Below are 22,481 nucleotides of genomic sequence, written 5' to 3'. Positions count from 1 at the left end.
AAAGTGCCGAAGGGGAGGGGGCTTACTCTATGCACACCACCAGGCTCCGGCTGCCCCCTTCCCGCAGCGTGCCGAAGCTGGTCGCGCTGGTGACCTCCACACCACCCTTGTTCATGAGCAGCAGGGCCTCGCAGGTCTCCTCGGGGGCCTCGGCAGAGGCGTGGTCTCTGCAGAGTCCCACAGAGTGCCCGTCACCCTGCAGGCTGCCTCCCCGCTCCGCCCCGCCCCCGCTCACCTGCCTCTCCTCCCAGGCACCAAAGGGCAAGGTGCTGGGTGAGGAGCAGTCCACCCAGAGGGACAGACACCGGGCTGGTCCTGGTGCTGAGGACCTGCCAGGACACAGCCACCCTGAGGGTGAGTGACAGTCCTACCAGCTCCAGGTGGCGGCGGCGAGGCCGTGGGGGCACCGTGAAGGTGAGCCTGGGCCTGGGGGGGGGGGGGGTGTGTTTGTTGGTTATTAGGGACAGCAGGCTTTCAAACTCTCCTTTGTGGCTTTACAGTATCTGAACAATTAAAGGAGAAGTTCTCTTCCTACCCAACCCCTTTCCCTTTATCCCACAGACACTGCTCTCCTGAGCACCACCTCCAGGAGGCCCGCCAGGCACACGCCCGCCCCCCCCCCCAGGGGGGCACTCAGAGCGCAGCCTTCTGCAACGTACGCCTGGCATTACCGACCCACATCCAATGCAGACAGTCTCACACACCAGGGACCCCCTGCTGGCCGCTGCCCCTCAAATTCCCCAACTACACAGGCCTCCCACCCCCTCCTTCCTCTCCTGTACAAGTGCCGACAGGACCATGGCCGCAGGGGCAGCACTGGAGCCGCTGGGTCTCCGGGCTATGGACACTTGAATTGGGAATTGGTGGCCGGATGGTGGTCTGAGTGGCTACCACTGTGGCATCTGGACGCACGCGCAGGGCAGACGCTCAGACAGCGAGCGGGGTGGGGGCAGCACATCCTGGTGGGCAGGGCATGGCCTCTCGGTGCCAGGCCCGTTCCTGTGGCTGGGACGGTGCTGGCACACAGGCAGCAGCCCTGACCCTGTGCTGCCCAAACAGGCGTCCAGCAAGCTCCTCCCCCCTCAGCCCCCAGCCCCACTTGGAGGGGCAAAGGACACCCAAGTTCAAGGATGGGGCCAGCTTACAGCCAGCCCAGCACTGAGGGTGGGCCTCCCGGTGCCCCGGGAAGATGGCTCTGAGCAGATGAGGGAGGAGCCTCGTGGAGCAGGCCCAGCGAGGACAGCAACCCCTGGACAGCTGCCTGACGAGGCTCAGCAGGAAGGGACCGGCCCTGCCAGGGGGCTGAGCGCACCCCCTCCGCACACAGCAGAGCTGGTGCTCCTGTGGGCCAACCCCTCCCCCCGCCCCCCCCGAAAGCGTAGTTAGTAAGTCACGGCGTGTGCTGAGGTCAGCACTGGGAGAGAACAGGGCGGATCCGGCAGAGACCATGATCCTGAGCTGGACAGGATGGGCCAGGCTGGAGTGATAGGCCACGTCCAGCACTCCCACAGCTTGAGCGCAGTCAGTCTGTCCCGCCCGCCGTCCTGCCCCTCACAGACACCCCTCGCCCAGGCTGAGCCTGCATTTAGTGAGGAGATGGGTGACAGCGGCATCACGGGGGCCCTGGGTGGTGAGGTTCCTGGAAGTGGGTGCTGAGGAAAGGCAGGGAGAGCCAGTGCTTCTCCTGGGAGCCCACCACCTGGGAAGTGGGCGGTGGCGGTGCAGGAGGACACGACACGGAGTTAGACACATAGGAGGTGGCTTGCCCAGTGTGCCCCACAAAACGCCAACGTGTTGACGAGCAAGGTGCAAGCCCACCAAGTAAGGAGTCACCAAGGCCAGACCTAGACAGGAGGGAGCCTGCAGCCCGCCTCTGATGGACACCATGAACACGGGGAGACGCCTCCCGCCCACCTCCTCCCCCAGGCGTGGACACAGACGCCACGGGGCTAGGAGGTAACTCTCACCCAGCCAGGGGTCCTCACCGTCTCTTCACGGGGGTCACGCACAGGGCCCTCCACATGTAGCAGGACTGGCTGCTCTCCACCACTACGGTGTTGACCACGTCGTACCTTCGTGGCACATACCCCTCGGGGAGCTTCAGAGAGTCCAGGGTGAAGAAGACACAGTCGTCGATCACCCCATTTCTCCCACAGAGGCTGGAAATGCAGACCTGCAGGCACAGCGTGCAGACGCCTCACCAACCTGCCAGCCCACTGGCCCCCAACCAAGGCCTGTGACCCTGCCTCCCCTCGCCGGGACCTCGGGGGGAGTAGGGACCCTGCTCTCAGAGCACAAGCAATGCCCCGAAGATCACGCATTGTGGGGCCTCAGAGCCAAGGCCCCTCACATGCTGCCAGCCCCCTCGCCCGTCCTGCACCCCACTGCCCACAGCAGGGCAAGGCCCTGCGACTAAACCAGGACAGCCATCAGGTGTGTTTCTCTGGCCAACACTGCACCTGACAGCAACCACCAGTGCCCCCGGGAGCTGGGACAGCGAGGCCAGCACTACCTTGTCCACACGCTTGTACCGCAGCGGCTTCACCAACAGGGCCTCGCTGCTCCACGTGCCCGGCCGGATCCAGTAGGTGGCCTCCACCCAGTCGCCCTTGCATGGCTCGAAACCTCCGAGGCAGGAGGGCAGCGTCACCCAGGGCCGCCCTCCCGCCCGCAGTGTCCAGCCCCTCGGAAGGGACGGGGCACTGGTGCTCTGTCCACAGGGACACTGTTACCCCGAGTCTCTCCCAGACCCACCTGGCTGCAGGCCTCCTCCCCTCAGCCTGACTCACCCTGCCAGGCAGGCCCACGGTTGGGCAGCCACGAAGCTGGTGGGCACAGTCTCAGCAGCCCACCTGGTTACAGATATTCCCCACACTTTTCATTAAAACCCAAGTTTTATTAGCAGCCAAAGCTCAGCAGCAGGCCTGTCATCACCCCCAACTTCTAGAAGGTGTGGGCGCACGTGCGGTGGACGGTTTCGCGACGCCCTGTCCCTGCCAGCTCTGCCCAGGCGCAGTGAGTGCCCTCCCACTCAGGGACCCAGGTGCTGGGGAGGAGGGGAACTGAGGGCTGGCAGCTATGTCTCTGCCAGCTCAGGTGGGAGCAGGCAGCCGGCCAGCCCTGTGGCATGCCAGGCAGCCGTGTGGGTGCCTGTGCCACGGCCCTCTGGCAGGCTGGGGTTCAGCGGCATGAAGTGCAGTCCTGACACAGACAGGGAGAGCCGTGTGGGCAGGCTGGCTGAGGTGCCCCGTGGAAAGCCACCACCAGGTACAGCCTCTGGTGCTCTTGCCATAAATACTCCTGACAGCAACAGGCTCAAAGGCAACACGGCAGTGGACACCGAGCTGTTTCTATGGAAGCTGGTGATGACACCCACTGCACCCGCCTCCTGCCCCTTTCACTCTGGGCGCCCAAGGTCAGCCATCAAGGTGCTCCCAGCTTCTGTGGCCGGGAAAGTGACTGCCAGCTTCACAGGACGAGCTGATGCTTCTGGCAGCGCAGCCCAGCTGGAGTCTCAGGTGAGACCTGCAGGGCCTGTGGCTGGAGTTCAGCTCAGAAAGCACCCCCTCACCCCGTCCGACAGCTCTGCCAGGTCCTGCTGGATTCCGAATGGGACGGTTGGTTGCTCGGGAGGAAGAGCGATGTCTCGGCGCCCCTGCTGCTGCCCTCCCACCACTGCGCGCAGCAGCACCCCAGACGGCTGCGAGGTAAACCCAGCTGAGGACACCGACAACTTATTTCTTCAGGCGTGCAAACAAAATCTTACATCAGCTGAAACGAGCGATTGCACGTGGGCACATGTTCTCAGGAAGGTACAAGGTTATCCCCAAGTCCCACTTAAACCATGTGAAGTGCCTGAAAACAACAGTTCCTCTGTGTGTCTGCAGCAGCAGTAATTATGTGGAAGAAACAATTACTCAGAAACGGTGGCTGCTTTCCACGAATGAGCATGGATGACGGATGTCCAGTCTCTCAGGCTCTCTCCACAGACAAAACGTGTCCTGGTTTGACCCTCTCAAGGATGCGCATAACCATCGCGAATCCAAGACATACAAATGGAGAAACCCACTTGTTAGTTACTGTGAGGGAGAACCACGCAGCTTACCTTCACAAACGTTCTTCAGAGAGAAGTATGTGGTCTGATTGATATAGCCAGCACCCTTCATCAGCGATGTCACACAGCCAATCAGCACTCGGGGGCTGGAGTCAGACAGCCCTTCGCCCTGGTTTTTGCTGTCTTCTTCCCATTTATCAGAAACAGCTTCCACCTGAGACAGACAAACATCTGTTAACGCATAATAAGAGGCCCACAGGAACAGCAAAAGGAAGATGAATACCTCCTGTGAAGAGAGATGCAAAAATCCTCAATAAAATACGAGCAAACTGAATGCAGTAAACTGTTAAAAGGATTATGCCGAGCAAGGAGGGCTTATCCCAGAAGGCAAGGATGGTTCACAAAGTAAATCACCGTGACACACCGCGTTGGAAGAGCCAGGAAACAAAAGCCATCCTCTGGGGTGCAGAGAAGGCCTCTGACAAAGCTCAACTTGCTCTCATGGTAAAACGCTCACCAAGCCGAAACCGGTTTGGCTCAGTGGATGGAGCATCGGCCTGTGGACTGAAGGGTCCCAGTTTGATTCCAGTCAAGGGCATGTACATTGGTTGGGGGCACATCCCTGGTGGGGGTGTGCAGGAGGCAGCTGGTCGATGTTTCTCTCTCATCAATGTTTCTAGCTCTCTCTCCCTCTCCCTTCCTCTCTGTGAAAAATCAATACAAAATATTAAAACAAAACAAAACAAAACAAAAAAAAAACGCTCAACAAAGTAGGAACAGACATGATGAGGCCATGTGTACAACACCCTGCGCACGTCCCCGCCCGTGATACACACACACACACACACACACACACACACACACACACGGAAAGCCTTTCCTCTCGGATCAGGAACAAGATGAGGATGCCTCTTTCTGCCGCTCCTACCAAAGCACCACTGGATGGTCTAGCCAGAGCAACAAGGGGGAAAAAAAGAAATCTAACCTGGAAAGGAAGAAGTAAATTTATCTGTTTACAGATGGCATGATCTTATATGTAAAGATCCTCTAACTATTCCATTAAAAAATTGTTTCAGCTAATAAGTGAATGCAGCAAATTTGAAGGATACAAATCAACACACAAAAACTACTTGCGATGGAATAACATAAACTGATGAACAAAAACACATAGAAGCATCGATCAAACCATCAAACCTCAGAGGGAAGTTAGGGGAGGGTGGGAGTAAGGGGGAGAGATCAACCAAAGGACTTGTATGCATGCATATAAGCCTAACCAACGGTCACACACAACAGGGGGTGAGGGCATGAGTGAGATGAGGGGGGCTATGTGGGGAATAAGGACACATATGCAATACCTTAACCAATAAAGAAAAAAATTACTTGTGATGAATATTCCAAAATGTGAAATTAAAAAAACAATTCACGCCGAATCCAGTTTGGCTCAGTGGATAGAGTGTCAGCCTGTGGATTAAAAAGTCCCGAGTTCAATTCTGGTCAAGGGCATGTGCCTTGGTTGCAGGCACATCCTCAGTAGGGAGTGTGCAAAAAGCGGCTGATTCGATGTTTCTCTCTCATCGATGTTTCTAGCTCTCTATCCCTCTCTCTTCCTCTCTGTAAAAAATCCATAGAATATATTTAAAAAAAAAACACATGCCAATTTGCTACATACAGAAACATCAAAAAGAAACTTAGGAATAAATTTAACCAAGGAGGTGGAAGACTTATACACTGAAAATTATAAAAAGTGGCTGGAAGAAGCTAAAGACAGAAAAGGGAAGACATTGTGTTCATGAACTGGAAGACTTATATTAAAATGCCAATATTATGCTAAGCAACCTAGAAATTCACTGCAATCCCCATCAAAAGCCCTGCGACCTTCCTGCAGAAATAGAAAACACTCCTAAAATTCACAGCGTCTCTCGGGGGCCTTAAATAGCAAAGCAATCTTGAAAAGGAAGAACAAAGCTGCAAGCTCCACATTTGAATTCAACACCTGCTACAGAGCTATAGTCGTCAAACACCGGCACTGGCCTGAGGACAGGCACAGGTTCCAGGAAAAAATAAACGACATATATGGTCAATTGATTTTCTTTTAAAACTTATTTATTTTACAGAGAAAGAGGGGCAGGAAGGGAGTGATGGGTGGATGAAGGGAGGCAGGCAGAGGGAGAGGGGAAGAAACATTGATTTGTTATTCGACTTACCTATGCATTCATTGATTCTTGTGTGTCCTATCTGGGTATTTAACCCACAACCTTGGTGTAATGGTACAACACTCTAACCCAGTGGTTGGCAAACTCATTAGTCAACAGAGCCAAATATCAACAGTACAACAATTGAATTTTCTTTTGAGAGCCAAATTTTTAAAACTTAAACTTTTTCTAACACCATTTCTTCAAAATAGACTCACCCAGGCCATGGTATTTTGTGGAAGAGCCACACTCAAGGGGCCAAAGAGCCGCGATTTGCCTACCACTGCTCTAATCAACTGAGCTACCTGACCAGTGTCCCAGGACCATTCAATGTAGAAAGGGCTTTCCCCACGGTGAAAAATGATGGTGGAAAACTGGATACCAACATATGAAAGAATGAAGTCAAACCCTTACCCCATACCAGACTCAGAGATTAGCTCAAAGTGCATCAAAGACTTATATTCAAGAGCTAAAACTATAAAACTCTTAAAATAGATGAAAATGGCCATGCTCTTGGATTAATAACTTTTTAAAATTTTTTTAATTGATTTCAGAGAGGAAGGGAGAGATGGGAGAAACATCAATGATGAGGGAGAATCATGGATCAGCTGTTTCCTGCATGTCCCCCACTGGGGATGGAGCCCAAAACCCAGGCAGGTGCCCTGATCCGGAATCGAACTGTGACCTCCTGGCCAGCCTGAGGTTTCTTACAGAGCTCCGAAGCTACAATGAAAAGACAGACACATTTAACTGCAAAAAAACCTTTATGAAACAAAGCCGAAAGATAATCTTGGGGGAAATATTTGCAACACTTTCATATACTAACTTTCCTTTAAAAGATCTAATTTCCCTAAAATAGAATTTTCATTAAAAAGTTGAGCCCCATAAAAAATATGGACAAAGGACACAAAAATACTCCATAGGAAAAAAGTGGTGAAATATCAAACTATTTTAAAATTTAAGTGAGAAATAAAATTACAAGATAACTGTTCATTGATCAGGTTGGCAAAGATTTCCAAGTGAGGACATCCACCTCCTTGTCAACCTTGGGTAACGGGGGGCCTTGCACCTGCTCCCGAGAGTTCAAATTAGTGCCATGTTACTGGGGAGTAATCAGACGACAACCATGGAAATGTAAACGTGCATAACCTTTGCCTAACAATTCTACTGCCAAGAAATTACAAAAATATGTTTGTAAATAAAAAAGTTGCTGAATAATAGAATCCGCTAATTGTCTTTGCTAACTAGACAGCACAGGGTCCAATAACTACTACTTTAAAAAATGTATTTATCTTATTGATTTCAGAGAGGAAGGAAGAGGGAGGAGAGAGAAACATCAATGATGAGAGAGCATCATTGATTGGCTGCCTCGTGTATGTCACCCAAGGAGACTGAGCCCGCAACCTGGGCATGTGTCCTTGACCGGAATCGAACCTGGGACCCTCCAGTCCACAGCGACACTCCATCCACTGAGCCAAACTGGCTAGGGCAGTGATTGGCAAACTCATTAGCCAACAGAGCCAAATATCAACAGTTCAACGACTGAAATTTCTTTTGAGAGCCACATTTTTTAAACTTCTTCTAACGGCACTTCTTCAAAATAGACTTGCCTAGGCAGTGGTACTTTGTGGAAGAGCCGCACTCAAGGGGCCAAAGAGCCGCACGTGGCTCAAGAGCCACAGTTTGCCAACCACTAGGGCAATAACTACTCCTTTTAACAATACTTTTTGAAGATTAGAAGATAGAAATGTTAACAGTGTTCATCTCTACACTATAAAACATAGGCAAACTTATTAGTTACACATTTCTATGGTGTTCAATTTACAGTGACCACCCCTGATTTTTTTTGAACAGAAACCGCCGTCAGAACAAAGGCAGGTACACCCACTCTCTCCCTTAGCCAGGGCGTCTCCAGGGGCTACCTGAGTGGGATGGCACGGGGAACACCCCCCCCACAAGGAAGCGCCCACACCGAGGCGAGCCTCACCCTGACGGCTTTCAGGCCATTGGACACTTTATTTTCTTCCACCACCGCAATCACTTCCTGCCCCACGTTCAGGAGCACTTTGCTGGTCACCACGTCGTTGGAGAAGTAGATGAGGTCATCAATCATGCCGTAGTCGCTGCAGTACCTCGTCACCACGCCCTGGACGGTTTTCAACTTGGTGTCACCTGGAGGGATACATGAGGCAGATCCACTGACCACAGGCACAAGCCTGCCTACACCTCCGCCCGGCTAGAAGGAGGTGCGGTGCAGGGCACCCAAGGGGGCTGCGGGGTCCCTCCCCCTCCCGGGGCGAGTCCAGGAAGTCGCGTGTGGGAGGCAGGCTGCCTGGTGCTCTCTCTCTTCCAAGGCCACGTGGAACCCTCGGTAGGTCCTTGACCGCCTCGTGCCTGCTCCCTGGCCCCCCCCCCCCAACACACACAAAAGGGGCGCGGTGACGTCACCGAGGAAGCTGCCTGCGGGACAGACGCGGGCGCGATGCCTAGACCCGGGAAGTGGCGCAGGCTAGTTAATGATACAGCATCCGGGGACTTGTTATCCCTACCGTTTTCTTTTTTTAAAAAAAACCAACAACTTTGGGGGCAGCATTAGGAGACTGTTTCTCTCACCAAACGAGAGATTCCAGGCCTGGCCTGGGGAGTCCGGGGACCCTCCCCACTTGCTGGCCGCAAGGCTGCGGCAGCCCGCGTCCTGGGTCCTCCCTGCACCTGCCCTGCGGCTTCCCAGACACGGAGACACCTGGGAGCACAGGCCACATCCGCCCAGCGGCCCCTGGAGAGGAGTCCGGGCTCGAACTGCCTTTCCAAGCCCACAGGGTGCAGACAGCCCGGAGGGAGGGGGCGACGTCCGCAGGTCAGAGCCAGGACGCGCCTGCGAGGGAGGTGAGAGGTCGACTAGGGCCCTGGCCTGACGGTGCTCTCCCCGGGGGAGGCCTCCCTCCTGGGGACCGCCCGCAGCCCCGGCCTTGGCCCACAGCCTGCGAAGCACCTTCCGCGGGCTCGAGCCTCCGCAGCCCGGTCTCCTCCTCGGGGCTGTCCGCCCTCCTCCAGAAGAAGGCCACCACCTTGGCCGCGAGGCGCAACATGGCTGGCCGCAGCCTCGTCCGGGAACCGTCCAGCTGCCTGAGGCCCCTGCACGTGGCCCGTTGCTCCCACCGCCCTCAGCCAATGGGGTGACTGCGCCTGCGCCTGCACTTTGTTTGTTCGTGGAGTTTGGCCAATGGGGTTGCCGCACTGGAGTATGCGCCAGAGCCCCTTTGCCTTTGGCCAATGGGGTTGCATCCCCTCTCTGGGACTGCGCTTGCGCCTCGGGGATTTAGCCAATGGCAATCACAGAGACTGCGCCTGCGCCCATATCCCATCGCTATTGGCCAATGGGATCACGTTAGCAGCGTGCAGCCGTTGGCGACCGTTAGTGTGCCTAGGCGCAGTGCAGTGTGGGAGTGATGTCATGCCCTGCCCTTGGCACGTGCTGGTGGGCGGGGCTTCGCGCAGGTGGGCCCCTGGCCTCCTTCCCATTGGCTGCTGTCAGGCGTCGCCTCGGTTCCCGCCCTTTCTCTGGTGCGGGTGTCCCGGATGCTTTGCTGCAAATGCGGCCCTTGTTCCGGTTCTCCCGTCCCGACAGCGTCACGCCGGCAGCTTTTCCGCGTCAAACTCGCTGCTCTCAGGAGGGAACTCGCCGGGTCGCGGCTGCGTCTTTGCTCCCGGGTCCGGACGGTCCCCTGCGGGTGCCCAGGCCGCGGTGTCCGTCCGTCTCCTGCTGCCTCAGGGCGTGAGCCGCCTGCTCCGAGGCCCGGGCGCCGGAACGTGGACTCGCAGCGGGTGGCCGCCGCCGTGAGCCCGGCGCGGCTGCGGGCTCCTTCGCGGGCACGTTTCCTGTCACACCACCGTCTCCCCCGCCCGGGCCCCTCCACGTTCCCGGGCAACACGCGGCCGTGCGCCACCTCCTGTCCGGGGGTCTGTCCGTGTCAGACAAGGAGTCACACTATCGCCGAGCCCGAGCCGGGCTCCGTGGTTAGAGCGTCGACTCGGGGTCAGGGTCGCGGGTTCGACTCCCGCTCAAGGGGACGCACCTGGGTTGCAGGTCTGAGCCGGGCCTGGCCGGGCGTGTGTGTGTGTGTGTGTGTGTGTGTGTGAGACGTGGCTGCTCCGCTCGCTTGCCTTCTAAAATTCAGTGGGAAAAACATCCCCGGTTCTGGACTCCTCGGCTCAGCTCTCCAGCAGATGCTCTCGGCCGCCCAACAGAAGTCTCAACCTCATCAAAGTGCAGCCTGTGAACCTGGAGGTCCCGGTTCCATTCCCAGGTTGCGGCTCGATCCCCCGTGGGGGGCGTGCAGGAGGCAGCGGATCCATGGTGCTCTCTCATCATTAATGTTTGTGTCTCTCGCTCCCTTCCTCTCTGAAAGCAATAAAAACATTTTTAAAAAAAACCCACTGAGACAAAAAACAGAGCACCCCGTGATGGGGATCTCCCATGGGTCTGCGTGTGCGGAGCCCGTGTTCAGGGCGCCTGAGCTCACCGTGGACACACAGACCCTGCCGCTGTGACGCCGGCGCCAGCATCCTCCCGGCCGGGCTGCGAGCAGGCGTGTGCATGTGTGTTTTGCGTGTGCATGCCCTTGTGTAGGTTTCCTCAGGACGGCAGGGGCTGGGAAAAGGGTGCCCGGAATAACAAGTGTCTCCAAGACAGAGCTCCTGCCAGGGACCCCCCTCGGGTGCACTCCTTCCAAGTCGCCCCCGTCCCCCACCGGGCGCCCACGCCCTCCCTGTGCTGCGTGGGACTGAGCGGGCCTCCGTTTCCGGGAGCGAATTCAGGCCCTGGCAAGGCCGGCGGTTACACAACCACCGAACCTCCCAGGTCACGGCTTCCCCTCATTGACATTCAGGACCAGGCGCTCCTGCTCCCGCCCCCGCGCCGAGCTGCCGGGCTTTTGTTCCCCCTGAATAGTCGCTGCCGGAGCCCCGCAGGGTGACTGGGCAGCAGCGAGCCCCCCACCCGGACACCAGCGCCACCCGCCCAGGGAGGTGAGCACGGACGGTCGGACGGACGCACGGGACCTGACGTGTGCCTGTGTGTGTTTGTGTGTGTGTGTATGGGGGCGGGGGGGTGATGGTTCAGTTACCACCTTGAGTAACTGGAGGCCGTGGAGGAGCCAGGGCTTCCTGGGATGTGGGGGTTGGAGGAAGGCGGGCCGGTCGGCGGCACCCCCAGCGCGGCACCCCCAGCCCGGCACCCGCCCGCACCCAGCGGCAGGTTCGCTCTGCCGGGAAGGGGCTCGGTGCGACTGTCGGGCTGAGTGAGGAAGCAGGCAGGTCTCTTGTTCAGGTTCACAGACTCGCTGTGAGCGGCCCTCCCCCTGGGAACTCGCTTTAACCGGAGCGTTTCCAGAGCGACGGCGAGGAGCACAGTGGGCAGCGCGCCGGCACAGCTCGGGCGGCACTGACGAGGCCGGTCTGTCCCCAGCGCCATGCCGCGGGAGGAGTCCTGCCGGGAGGAGCTCGGCTACGACCGCGTGGCCACCCTGGAGCGCGGCAGGCCGGACGCCGAGGGCTACACGGACCCCAAGGCCGGCGACCTGCAGCTGTCGTCCAGGCTGCCGCCCTGCTTCAGCCACAAGACGTGGGTCTTCTCTGTGCTGATGGGGGTGAGTCGCCGCCCCAGGGCCACGAGGCACCGCTCCCTCATCCGGCTCCAGAGAGCCCCGTGGGGCTGGCTCTCCGAACACTGTCCTCCGTTCACCCCCTCTCTGGCCCCTGCTCCCCTGGCCACTGGGCTCTGGCTGCTCTGAGTCCCGCCCCAGCTGGGACAGCCCAGGCCCACCTGACTGTCCGCAGGGTCATGCATGGCGCTAGGGTGGCCTCTGGGACCCTCTAGAGTCACCCTGCAGGGGTGGGGGGAGCCTCTGGCAGAGTGACTAGGGGCATGTCCCCTGGTGGGAGGCAGGGCGATGGTGTCAGAGCAGGCCCGGGGCCAAGGAACCCGGCCAGCAGGGAGCCGGGAGTCAGGCCGGGGCGGGGAGCAGGAGACCAAACACTTGAGGGGACGTTCACTTTCAGACGCCTGGTCACCTGGGAACCCTGGGCCTCCGCCCCCTGGGCAGCACCCCGATAGTCCTGCTCGCCCTCCCCCCAGCCAGGACCCCATCCCACTGAGATCAGACCCCCCACAGGGCACTGAGGAAACTCCACCTCCCTCCTGCTCCTGTGGCCCTGCACTCGGAGCTGCGCCCCTGCCCCTGCCCTGGCTGCCCCACCTCCCTGAGGTGTGGCTGTGCTCTCCTCTGCCCAGCACCGCCGTCACCGTGGGTCTGAGTGACCTTTAACGCTGACCCCTGCCCTGCAGCCTAACCCATCTCTAGCCCTGAGCTGGAGGGGCTTCACCTGGGCCCCAGGAGAGGGTCCTGAGGCCCGAAATTGCCCCTGGAGCGGGGAGGGCGTTTTCTGGGAGAGGCTTCATTTCTTGCCTTAAGTTTTGACGGCCCGTCCTTCGTTCCCAAACGAACGCTGAAGCCCGGGGCCTGGCGCCGGGAGGGCCGTGGCTGTCCTCGGGCAGCGGGCCCAGGGATCAGGTGCCGTGAGGCATCGGCAGGCACTGCCCTGAGGCGCGGCTGTGTTGCAGGGCTGCCTGCTGGTGACCTCGGGCTGCTCGCTGTACCTGGGGAACGTGTTTCCCTCCGAGATGGACTACCTGCGCTGCGCGGCAGGCGCGGTAAGCAGCGCCCCGGCGTCCTGGACCGAAGCTCGCCTGCCGCGGGTTTGTGCTCCGGGACGTGTGCTGGGCCTCGGCTCAGGGACCCTCCTCGGGGCTTTGCTCCGGGTTCAGAGCGTTTGAAAACGACCGATGAGCGAGGCTGAGCCCCTCGGTGCTCCTGGGCTGGAATTGGCTCCCCGGTCTCTGGCTTCGGAGCCGGCCCCCACGCCTCCCAGCTGTGCCGCGCTGCAGGCCGCGGGTGGTCCGGCCCCTCCTCCAACACCTGAAGCCGCAGCACAGCTTCCCTCCCTCCTGCCCGGTGGCCCCTGCTGCCTCAGGACAAAGCTCTGACCCACCTGCCCACCCTGCCTCTCAAGGGAGAACCTTCCAGGTGACCTTTGTCCTCACCACGGGAGCAGCCCTTGTTGGGGCCACGGTGACCTGACCTCTGACCCTGATGGCCTCAGGGCAGCGCCAGCCTAGGCTGGGGGTCCCGGTGTAGATCTTGGCGGTGCCCTTCGCCCTCAGGTGACGGGTCGTGGGGTCCCAAGGGCTCCCCCTCAGCCCTCAGTGGCCCAGCCCCCGCCCCATCCAACCACAGCTGCGGCCCCGAAGACCCCGCCCCTCAGCTCGTGCTGCACCCAAGGCAGCGCCTGCAGGCCCGTCACCCCCAAGAGCAGCTCCTGGCGTGGCCCTGAGGCCCTCTGAGGCCCCCTGTTCCCCTCTGTCCCCCCCCCCCCCCGATGCTCTACATTTGCCTTCTTCCCTTCTCCTTTGCTCCTGTGAGGGTCACGGTGGGGCCCCGACAAGAACGCCTGGGGCTCGGGCTCCTGAGTTCCACGCCCTGCACACGGTGCGGCCCCTTTGGGTAATTGCCTACGTGAGCGAAGCCTGGTCTCCGCAGGGATTGCCTCCACTGGGAACAGCGTCACACATGTCCTTTCCAGACAGCCACTCGCAGACTCGGGGCCTGGCCCGTGGCAGGGCCACTCACGGGCTCTGCTCTCTTCCAGTGCATCCCTGCCGCCGTGGTGAGCCTCTCGGTGTCCCGGAGGAACGCCGCCGTGGTGAGTCCAGCTCTCCCAGCCTCTGTGCCCTGGGCAGCCGCACGGCCTGGCTGCGAAAGGGGCCAGCCCTGTGGGCAGACAGGCACGTGTGTGTGCGCACGTGTGTGTGCATACGTGTATGCGCCCGTGTGTGTGTGTGTGTGTGTGCGTGCTGTGTACACACGTGTGCCTGGGTGGGATGCACCTCACTGCCCACAGCAGCCCGTGCCCCCGTGCAGGGCGTCCTGTGCCCTCCCACCCTCTGCCTGCGAGCTGAGGCCGTGGGGCTCCACGAGGGACCTGGGTCAGGGTTAATGTTATTGGAAGGAGACAGGCCCCGGCCTCTCTTTCAGATCCCCAACTTCCAGTTGCTGTTTGTTTCCACGTTTGCTATCACCACGACTTGTCTGATCTGGTTCGGGTGCAAACTGGTCCTGAACCCGTCCGCCATCGATGTGAGTCCCTGGGCCACACGGCCACCGCTCCCGCTCCTCCCTGTGGCAGTCTCTGTGGGGGAGTTCATCCTTCTGAAGGAGAGAACTGTCTGTCACGTGTTTTGACTCAGCGGGTAGACTTATTGATGCTGTTTTAGAGCCTTTCACAGGGTCCGTAGCCATTAAGGGGAGCACAGTGGTGCAGGGTGTGTCCCCAGAATATGCACACACTCAGCAGCGGGCGGCTCCCCCGCTGGAATTGACAGTCGTCAGTGCGTATACACCTGGGGGGACACCGGGTCTCATCACGTCTGTGACGCGTTGGTGGTGAGGGGCTCTGAGAACAGGAAGAGCTGTCATCCTCATCCCAGAGCCCAGACGGTTCTCAGACATGAGGACCCACCAGGGCGTCCTCCCCTGAAGCCGCCTGCTGTGGGCGCCGTGGCGGCCGGCGTCGGCCCCTGGGGCGGCCCCAGGAAGGCTGAGCCGCTCACGTCCACAGGGACACCGCCGGCCGCCTGTCTCCCGGGAGGCGGTTGGCTGCTTGGTGACGCAGGGCTGCTGCGGCTGCACCAGGCGCCGTGGGAGCCTGCCCGCTGGTTCTTTACGAGGCGCCCCCTCAGCACCACCCCCAGGCCCATGCTGTCAGCAGGCACGGCCTGGTCTGGACGGATTGCCTGGGACCGCCAGCCAGTTCCCCAGATGCCCTAGCAGCGTGGGCAGACGGGCTGTCCTTTGATGCGGGCTCTGCAGAGCAAGCGCACGATGGCGTTGGGTTTGAGATGTGGGTTCGCCATCATTCAGGGAGGGGAGGCCAGGTTGGGACACCGACCACCGAGACATGTTCGTGCTCACAGCTCCCAAGAGGAGGGGCCGTGGGGGCCAGGAGACCACACCGGTTGAGGGGAGCAGGGCAGGGAGCAGGAATAGGGGTGCAGGGAGCAGGGCCTGGGTACGGAGCTCAGGGAGGAGTGGGCTGAGGACGGCTGTGTGAAGAGTGTTGGGGTTCTGGGCACAGGGGCTGCCCTGGCTGTTGGGGTTCTGGCCCCAGGTGATGAGGGCCGGTGAGGGGAGCCCCCAAAGTAGAGGCAGGCAGGCCCTGGGCTGGCCCATTTGTGCACAAGCTGACATTTTTAGTGAGCGGCTTTGAATGCTAATGGACGTGACATTGACGTGTTTAGGACATGACTGTGAACGCTAGCACAGAGGCAGGTGTGTGTAACTGCCAGCACAGCCAGGAAGGGGTAGCACCCAGAACCGTGTCCCCGGTTTTGGCAGCAGAGCCACGGGCAGCATGCACAGGTTCGGTATGAACGTCATTCCCTCTGTAACTATCGTCACTTCCAAGTCCTCACCTGAGGCTTCCACCCCCATGGCTTTCCGAGAGGGGAGAGGGAGGAGGAGAGGGGACACACCCCTGGCTGCCTCCCCCACAGAGGGAGCCTGCAACCCAGGCACGAGCCCTTGACAGGGAATCGAACTCAAGCCCCTTTGGTCCATGGGCTGAGGCTATAACCACTGAGCCACCAGCCAGGGGGTGTGCCTCTCTTTAGAGCAAGGACCCTGGAGGGCCCGGTAGCAGGGAAGGTGGAACAGGGGCCAGAGCTGGATCAGCCATGGGCGGCACCCCGCCTGCCGAGGGTCCATCCAGGTCACAGGTCAGAGGCGCCAGGCGCTCAGCTTCCTCCCACCCCCTCCCGCCCCCTCGGCCCTCCAGATCAACTTCAACCTGATCCTGCTGCTGCTGCTGGAGCTGCTCATGGCGGCCACGGTCATCGTCTCCGCGCGGGTCAGCGAGGCGTCCCGCCGGAAGGTGGGCAGCCATGGGCAGACGTGCAGGGCTGTGTGCGGGCCGTGTGCAGGCGTGTGGAGGGCGGGGTTGTGCCGGGCTCCCCAGAGCATGTGGAGAGACCAGTCTGTCTGTGGAAAATGCTGCTGGGGCAGGAACGTTTCCCCACATGTGAGAAAGATGCTAATCCGAGCTGCCCACACCTGGCGGTCACTGGCCGGAGCTGGGGGTGGGGAGAGGGGGAAGGAGTGTGGGGAGGGAAAGGGGGTGGCACGGGGTGCAGGCAGGCCAGCTGGCTCTCTCTCCAGGGCTCCAGCTCCAGCTCCGACGGCACCAGCATGCTGCACGGCGTGGCACTCCCTGTGCGGGTGCTGAAGGCCTACTCCGTAAGGACGTCCGTCCTCCTGCTCCGGCCGCTTTATGGGGGAGGGCAGGGCGGGCTGGACAGACGTCAGCGCGTGGCCTGCGCTATGTCCATGTGGTTGGTGCCAAGGCACCTCATCGTAAGCTGCCAGGTGTGGATGATGGATGTCAGTGCGGGTGGGGTGTGGGTGCAGGTGGGGTGCAGGCAGCTCCAGATGTGGGGGTGAGTGAGGCACACAGTCCTGGCTGACACCTGCTGTCCCTGGCGCTGTCACTGGCACACAGTCCTGGCTGACACCTGCTGTCCATGGCGCTGTCACTCTCACAGGCCCTGTTTGAGCCACATCACATGCCCACACTCTCATTTCACTAAGTCTTTTTAAAACATATATTTTACTGATTTCAGAAAGGAAGGGAGGGGGGAGAGAGAAACATCAATGATGATGAGAATCATTGATTGCTGCCTCCTGCAGGCCCCCTATTGGGAATGGAGCCTGTAACTCGGGCTTGTACCCTGACCGGGGATCGAACCAGGGACCCTTTAGTCCGCAGGCCGATGCTCTATCCACTGAGCCACACCGTCCAGGGCTAAGTCTCTGCTTGTCCCGTAACAAGGCTGCTCGCCTCCCACGCGGAGTTTGTGTGCTGGGCTTCTCTCTGTGACTGCAGTGTGGGCAGGAGGGGTTGGGTTTGTTTACAACAAGGTTAGATCTCTTCTGGGAGCTGCTTTCCCATAATCACAGAGCAGTCCGTCACGGGTGGTTTTGCCACAAGATCCGAGAGTATCCATGTCTGGCTGCTGTCTGCCTGGCTCCCTCCTCACTGCTGGTCTGTGAGCGACCACTTCATTTGTGTGTGTCCTCGGGGCCTTCTGAGCTGAGCCACCCACTGGAGGCGCCTGTGGACACGTGTGTCCGCCTGTCCTGTGCCCACCGTGGTGGTGGGGCGCCTTCCTTCCCCGCTGACCTCGGTAAGAGGGTGCTCTCCTCACACTTTGGACGGTGTCGCTCCTTTGCCCCGAGCTCTTCGGCCCCCACACCCTGCCTGCCACATCAGGGACACGCGTGTTCTGGGGACGCTGCCTCCACTGTCCCCCACAGGTCATCGAGGTGGTTGCTGGCGTGTCTGCCGTGCTGGGCGGGGTCATCACGCTGAACGTGCACGAGGCCGCCGTGAGCCCGCACCTCGCAGTGACTTTCTTCTGGATCCTAGTGGCCGTGAGTACAGCCGGCCGGCCCTCCTCGCTGTCACGGCAACGGGCCTCGCGCTGCCGGCCGCTGCTGGCCACACCGAGGCTCCCGTCAAACGCAGGGCAGGAGGGCATGGCTGGGAGCCGGCTCCGTGCCTATCCCTCTGATGACTTCCTTTCCTCTTCTTTCTCAGTGCTTCCCAAGCGCCATTGCCAGTCATGTGACGGCTGAGTGTCCCAGCAGGTGTCTGGTAGGTGGGACTAGGCTGTGGGTGGTGGGGCTGTCCTGGGGTGGGGGTGGGGGTGGGGGTGGGTGCAGGGGCAGGGGGAGCCCAGCCTCGCCTCATTCCGTGTCTGTCAGATAGCGACTGCGGCCTCGCTGTCCGCTGTCCGTGTGGGAACCGGTGTGGGGCAGGTCTCGGCAGCAGCAGGAGGCTGGCGGCCACTATGCCACCTCACCTGCGAACAGAGTGGTGCCCACATGGAGGAAACTCCTGACCGTGGTGCACTTGGGATTCGCGGGAGCCTGGCCGGACCCGTTAGCAGGAGCTGCACGGGGAGCAGACACACGGATGCTCGGACCCCGGCGTCTCAGGCTGACAGGCCCACGCCGCCTGCTCCCCAGGTGGAGGTGCTGATCGCCATCTGCAGCCTCACGGCGCCGCTGCTCTTCACGGCCGCGGGCTACCTGACCTTGAGCGTGAGGCGCGTCGTGGAGGTGTTTGCAGACTACCCGCCGGCCCTCCAGGTGCGTCTCCCCGGAACCGTGCCACGTGCCAGCAGTGTCTCTGGGACGGGGCTTTGCTCCCTGTCGGAGGGGCGGGCGGCGGCTCCCACTTGCTTCCCCGGGGGATGGTCCGTGTCTGGCGCACACCATGTCCCTCCAAGCCCCTCCGAGCCCCGAGCCGGCTCGGCCCTCCGCTCAGGCTCCGGGTGGGAAAGGCCCGTCTGTTGGTGCCACACGCTCCTTACGGCTCGGCTCCTCTATGTTCCGCCTTGAGGTGTGGTGCTCTCCCCGCTGACCGTGTCTTTGAATCCATGGAGCACGTGCATGGCTCTGAAGTCGGCTGTCACATGTGCACACCTGGTTCTTTGTTCTTCTAACCGAACCGTTTCTCCTGCCTTCCCTCCGACTGGGGGACCACGTGTTCTGTCTCCTTTTTACACGCGTGCAGTCCCGTGACCCAGTCACCACTGCTCCCCAGGGAGGGCCCGGCTGCTCTGATCCTGTCACTGCAGACCCTCTGCAGGGTCTGCCGGGCCAGAGAGGCATCTGTGCCGTGAGCCCCCCCTGGTGAGGGGTCCCCTTGACCTGCCAGCTGTGGCAGGAGCAGCTGTCCCCTGTTCTGAATCAGGTGAGGGGCTGGCAGCGTCTGCCTTTCCTTTCCCATGACCTCTGACCGGCGGTGTCTCTGGTGGCTGACATCCCGAGCCGTGGCCTCGGCTCCTTGTGCCGTGATTCCTGCGTGCGCGCGTCTTGGTCTGTCCCGTGTGGTTAAACTTACTGACGTCTCCTGCGTTGCTCCTGGGGGTTAAGCTGTAATTAGAACGGCGAGTGCTGTGCCCTGGTTTACCTGGGCAAGCGGAGAGGGACCCCGTCTTTCCCAGGGGCTTCCGTGGCAGCGCTGCTTCTCCTGAACGGCCCGGCGCCCGCACTGGGTGGCTCTCGTCCGTCTCCTCAGTCCTCAGTCTGTGCGTTGCGCGGTCCCTTGTCACAGGGACAGCTGTGGGGACCTCGCTGGGCCGCCGCTTCTCCAGATGCTCTTAAGAGGCCCCTGTGGGCGTGGCCGGGCAGAGCTCGAGGTCCCTTGCTGTATGTGCAGTTGTGGGGGGACAGGAAGACTGACCGGCGCCTGGGCCCTTTGTGCTTGTTAAACCGGAGCAGAGCCGAGGCCTCCGCTGCTTTGGGCAGAAGGTTCCTGCTTCCGTCACTGAGGTTCCAGGGCCTGTCCCCATGGCACCTAGGAAGCTGGCCGGAGGCTGTGGGGGGACTTCCTCGACCCTGCTCGCCGGCTGTGGGCACAGGTCCCCGCACCCCCATGTTTGGTGGAGAAGCCATGCACAGTCTAGGCATGTGACAGGCTTTATTGAGAAGAAGCAGCTATTGCTGTCAAGGAACCAGCAGACAAAACAGTTTTTCAAGGCAGCTGCATAGACACAGCGGCCATTGCCGTCACAGAGGCCACCAAGCAGCAGCCCACTGTCCACCACCATCTTCAACCAATAGAGGCTTCTTGCCAGACAGTGGCATCGGCCCTGGGTTGTGGGAAGGCACCTGAGCAGTGTGTGCAGTGAGATCGCGGGTCCTTGCCTTGGCGCCTGCGTGTGGCAAATGGCTTTGAGCATCCAGCGTCCTCTGATTAGGTTCCCCCAGTGGTCTCCTTGGCCAGTGGGTCGGGGTCAGGGGTCACAGAGGGGCTGAGGGCCTGGCGGGGGCGTGGCCCAGCTGCTCACGCTTTCCCACCAGCAATCCTACGACGTGCTGCTGCTGCTATTGCTGCTGGAGCTGGTGCTGCAGGCGAGTCTGCACACAGCCACCGTGGTCCAGTGCGCCCGCTTCACGGGGGCCCGCCCGCAGGAGCGCCCCGCAGAGGTGAGTCCCAGCCCCGCAGGTGACACCTGCCCTCGCCGCCTCTTTCAAGACGCAGCAAACATTTGCAACAAGAGAAATAGGCGGTTTTTAAAGCCAGCCAGGCAAACAAGTCTGTCCTGAAAAAAGTGTTCCCGACTGAATGGTTTTACTCCTGCAAACATGCCAGGTTCACGAGGTCACCCCGTCCCTCCCGCCTCTGGGGTGTGGTTTTTTGGGAGGGGCCACGCTCCTGACAGGCCTGTGGTGTCACCACCTCTGGCTGGCGCTGCTCACCAGCCACTCTGCCAGGCTCAGCTCAGACCTCCCAGACTCCGCCCAGACCCCCTCATGTCCCCACACCAGACGGGCTGAGGGGCCCACCCCATCCCGCTTCACCGGGACCCCACCCCAGGTGCACGATGCCCTGAGCAGGGTCCTGTGGCCCCGGTGCACTGGAGGCGCCACCCCTGGCCCCTCACACCTCACATCCTGTGCTCAGCACGCCCTGGCGCTGTGTCCCCACCAAGCTGCTCCTGGTCTTCCTGGGACCGGCTCCTGCCCAGCCCATCCTCAGCGGTGACCTCCATCCTCCCCGCTGTTCCCTCCACCACACGCCTCAGAGCCGCTGTCCTTGTGACCTGGTGTGGCCTTGCTGCTGTGGGGACTGCTCTGCCCCTTGCTGTATGGGCGATGGGCCTGGTCCTGTGTTTGGACACCAGGGTATAGCATTGGGGGGAGGACTGGTGAGCCGCCCGCAGCTGCCTCTGTTTCTGTAGATCTTTTAGGGGGGACCGCTGCCTGGAGCATCCTCCCTCTATGGTGCCAGGCCCCGGCCAGTGGCATCAGAGTCCCTGGCCAGGTCCAGACCCGCTCTGTGGGGAGACATCTGCCCCCAGGAAGGGCCTGGAGGTCCCATTTACACCTGCACTGTGTGTATCGTTCCCCCGTCAGCCAGTGCTCATCGAGTGCCTACTGTTTACAGATGTGGCTCCACCAGGGGCCAGCCGCTCCGAGAACCGGCAGGAAGAGGCCTTGGGACCCTGGCCACCCCCAGAGCCAGCATGTGGCCACGGGGACAGCTCACCCGAGCCCATGCTCTGTGGTTCCTATGGTGGCTGGGGCAGCTGGGGGCACAGAGGGCTGGGTCTCCCCCGGTTCCCGGCTGAGGGCGGTCAGGCCTGCCGCTGCCTTCCGTGCCCAGCTGCCCGCGATGACCAGAGCCATCTCCTCGCAGGTGCCCAAGAGCCCCCCCAGGGAGTTCGACAAGGAGCGCGCCTGGAGAGCCGTGGTGGTGCAGATGGCCCAGTGAGGCCCCGAGACCTGCCTGCTCCTCTGACCCCTTCCCCGGGGGCGGCCAGCTGCAGTGTCTGTTTCCCACAGGTTGACCATTCTGATTGGCGGGCAGCTCGGTGCGGGCAAGGAGGGCTCGTGGGGCTGGACGTGGGCACTGGTCAGTGCAGTTTCTGGGCACTGTACCTGCTGCCTGCTTCCCACCTCCGGTACCTCACCTGGCTCTTGCCCGTTTTTTGGTGGTTTAAAAAAAAAATACATTTTTATTGGTTTCAGAGAGGAAGGGAGGGGGAGAGAGAGAGAAACATCCATGATGAGAGAGAACCATTGATCAGCTGCCTCCTGTACGCCCCACACTGGGGATGGAGCCCACAACCTGGCATGTTCCCTAACTGAACCATGACCTCCTGGTCCATAGGTCAATGCTCAACCACTGAGCCACCCCAGCTGGGCTCCTGCCCTGTTTTTGTTGAGCACCTACTGTGTGCAGATGGCAGGCCACTGGCTCAGCCTGTCTTGGTCTTTCTCTCCTGACTGAGCCTCTGCCCACGCTGTTGCTCTGTCCTGTGCCCAGAGCCCACACTTCTCCATGGCCGTCCACCGCCCACTGCTGCCCTCCACCGGCCAGCCGCTGCAGAAGGGCCTGACTGCTCAGGGCGCTGGTCCACGTGGGCACTTGCTGGCACTTGGCACCCCTCTTTCCAGCTCCTGAGCCCCTGGTCAGCCACATGGAGATGGCCTGTTCACTGTGTGGTCAGTGACTGCTGGGGGCGCACTGAAGGCTTTGAAAACTGACTGGGTCACGTCTCCGGCTGCCATTAGCCTCGGTGACCTGGGCCAGGCCACACCCCTCCCTCC

General features: G+C 60.5%; 2 protein-coding genes and 1 long non-coding RNA gene across 3 annotated transcripts; 1 reads left to right on the top strand and 2 right to left on the bottom strand.

The window, feature by feature from the left end:
- Positions 1-22: 22 nt before the first annotated feature.
- On the bottom strand, positions 23-9,335 carry LOC123652016 (RNA helicase Mov10l1-like). Its single transcript, XM_045578746.1, has 6 exons — positions 9,225-9,335; positions 8,185-8,482; positions 4,106-4,363; positions 2,513-2,625; positions 1,986-2,173; positions 23-167 (listed from the first exon to the last, which is right to left on the bottom strand). The coding sequence occupies exons 1-6, from the start codon at positions 9,333-9,335 to the stop codon at positions 23-25; spliced, it is 1,113 nt and encodes a 370-aa protein (XP_045434702.1).
- A 1,786-nt stretch (positions 9,336-11,121) lies between these two features.
- Positions 11,122-21,839, top strand: MLC1 (modulator of VRAC current 1). Its single transcript, XM_036430091.2, has 12 exons — positions 11,122-11,274; positions 11,714-11,894; positions 12,869-12,958; positions 13,954-14,007; positions 14,340-14,441; positions 16,138-16,233; positions 16,518-16,595; positions 17,673-17,789; positions 17,956-18,012; positions 18,387-18,509; positions 20,229-20,354; positions 21,568-21,839. The coding sequence occupies exons 2-12, from the start codon at positions 11,718-11,720 to the stop codon at positions 21,640-21,642; spliced, it is 1,095 nt and encodes a 364-aa protein (XP_036285984.1). The 5' UTR covers positions 11,122-11,274; positions 11,714-11,717; the 3' UTR covers positions 21,643-21,839.
- On the bottom strand, positions 17,304-21,212 carry LOC123652012. The gene is made up of 3 exons (XR_006741030.1): positions 21,201-21,212; positions 18,785-18,789; positions 17,304-17,553 (listed from the first exon to the last, which is right to left on the bottom strand). It is a non-coding gene; the product is annotated as an uncharacterized LOC123652012 (long non-coding RNA).
- Positions 21,840-22,481: the final 642 nt, after the last annotated feature.

Source organism: Pipistrellus kuhlii, unplaced genomic scaffold (genome assembly GCF_014108245.1).
Source record: "Pipistrellus kuhlii isolate mPipKuh1 unplaced genomic scaffold, mPipKuh1.p scaffold_m20_p_101, whole genome shotgun sequence".
Lineage (NCBI taxonomy): Eukaryota > Metazoa > Chordata > Mammalia > Chiroptera > Vespertilionidae > Pipistrellus > Pipistrellus kuhlii.
The sequence above is the reverse complement of the archived record's forward strand: the minus strand, read 5'-3'. Positions and strand labels throughout refer to the sequence as shown.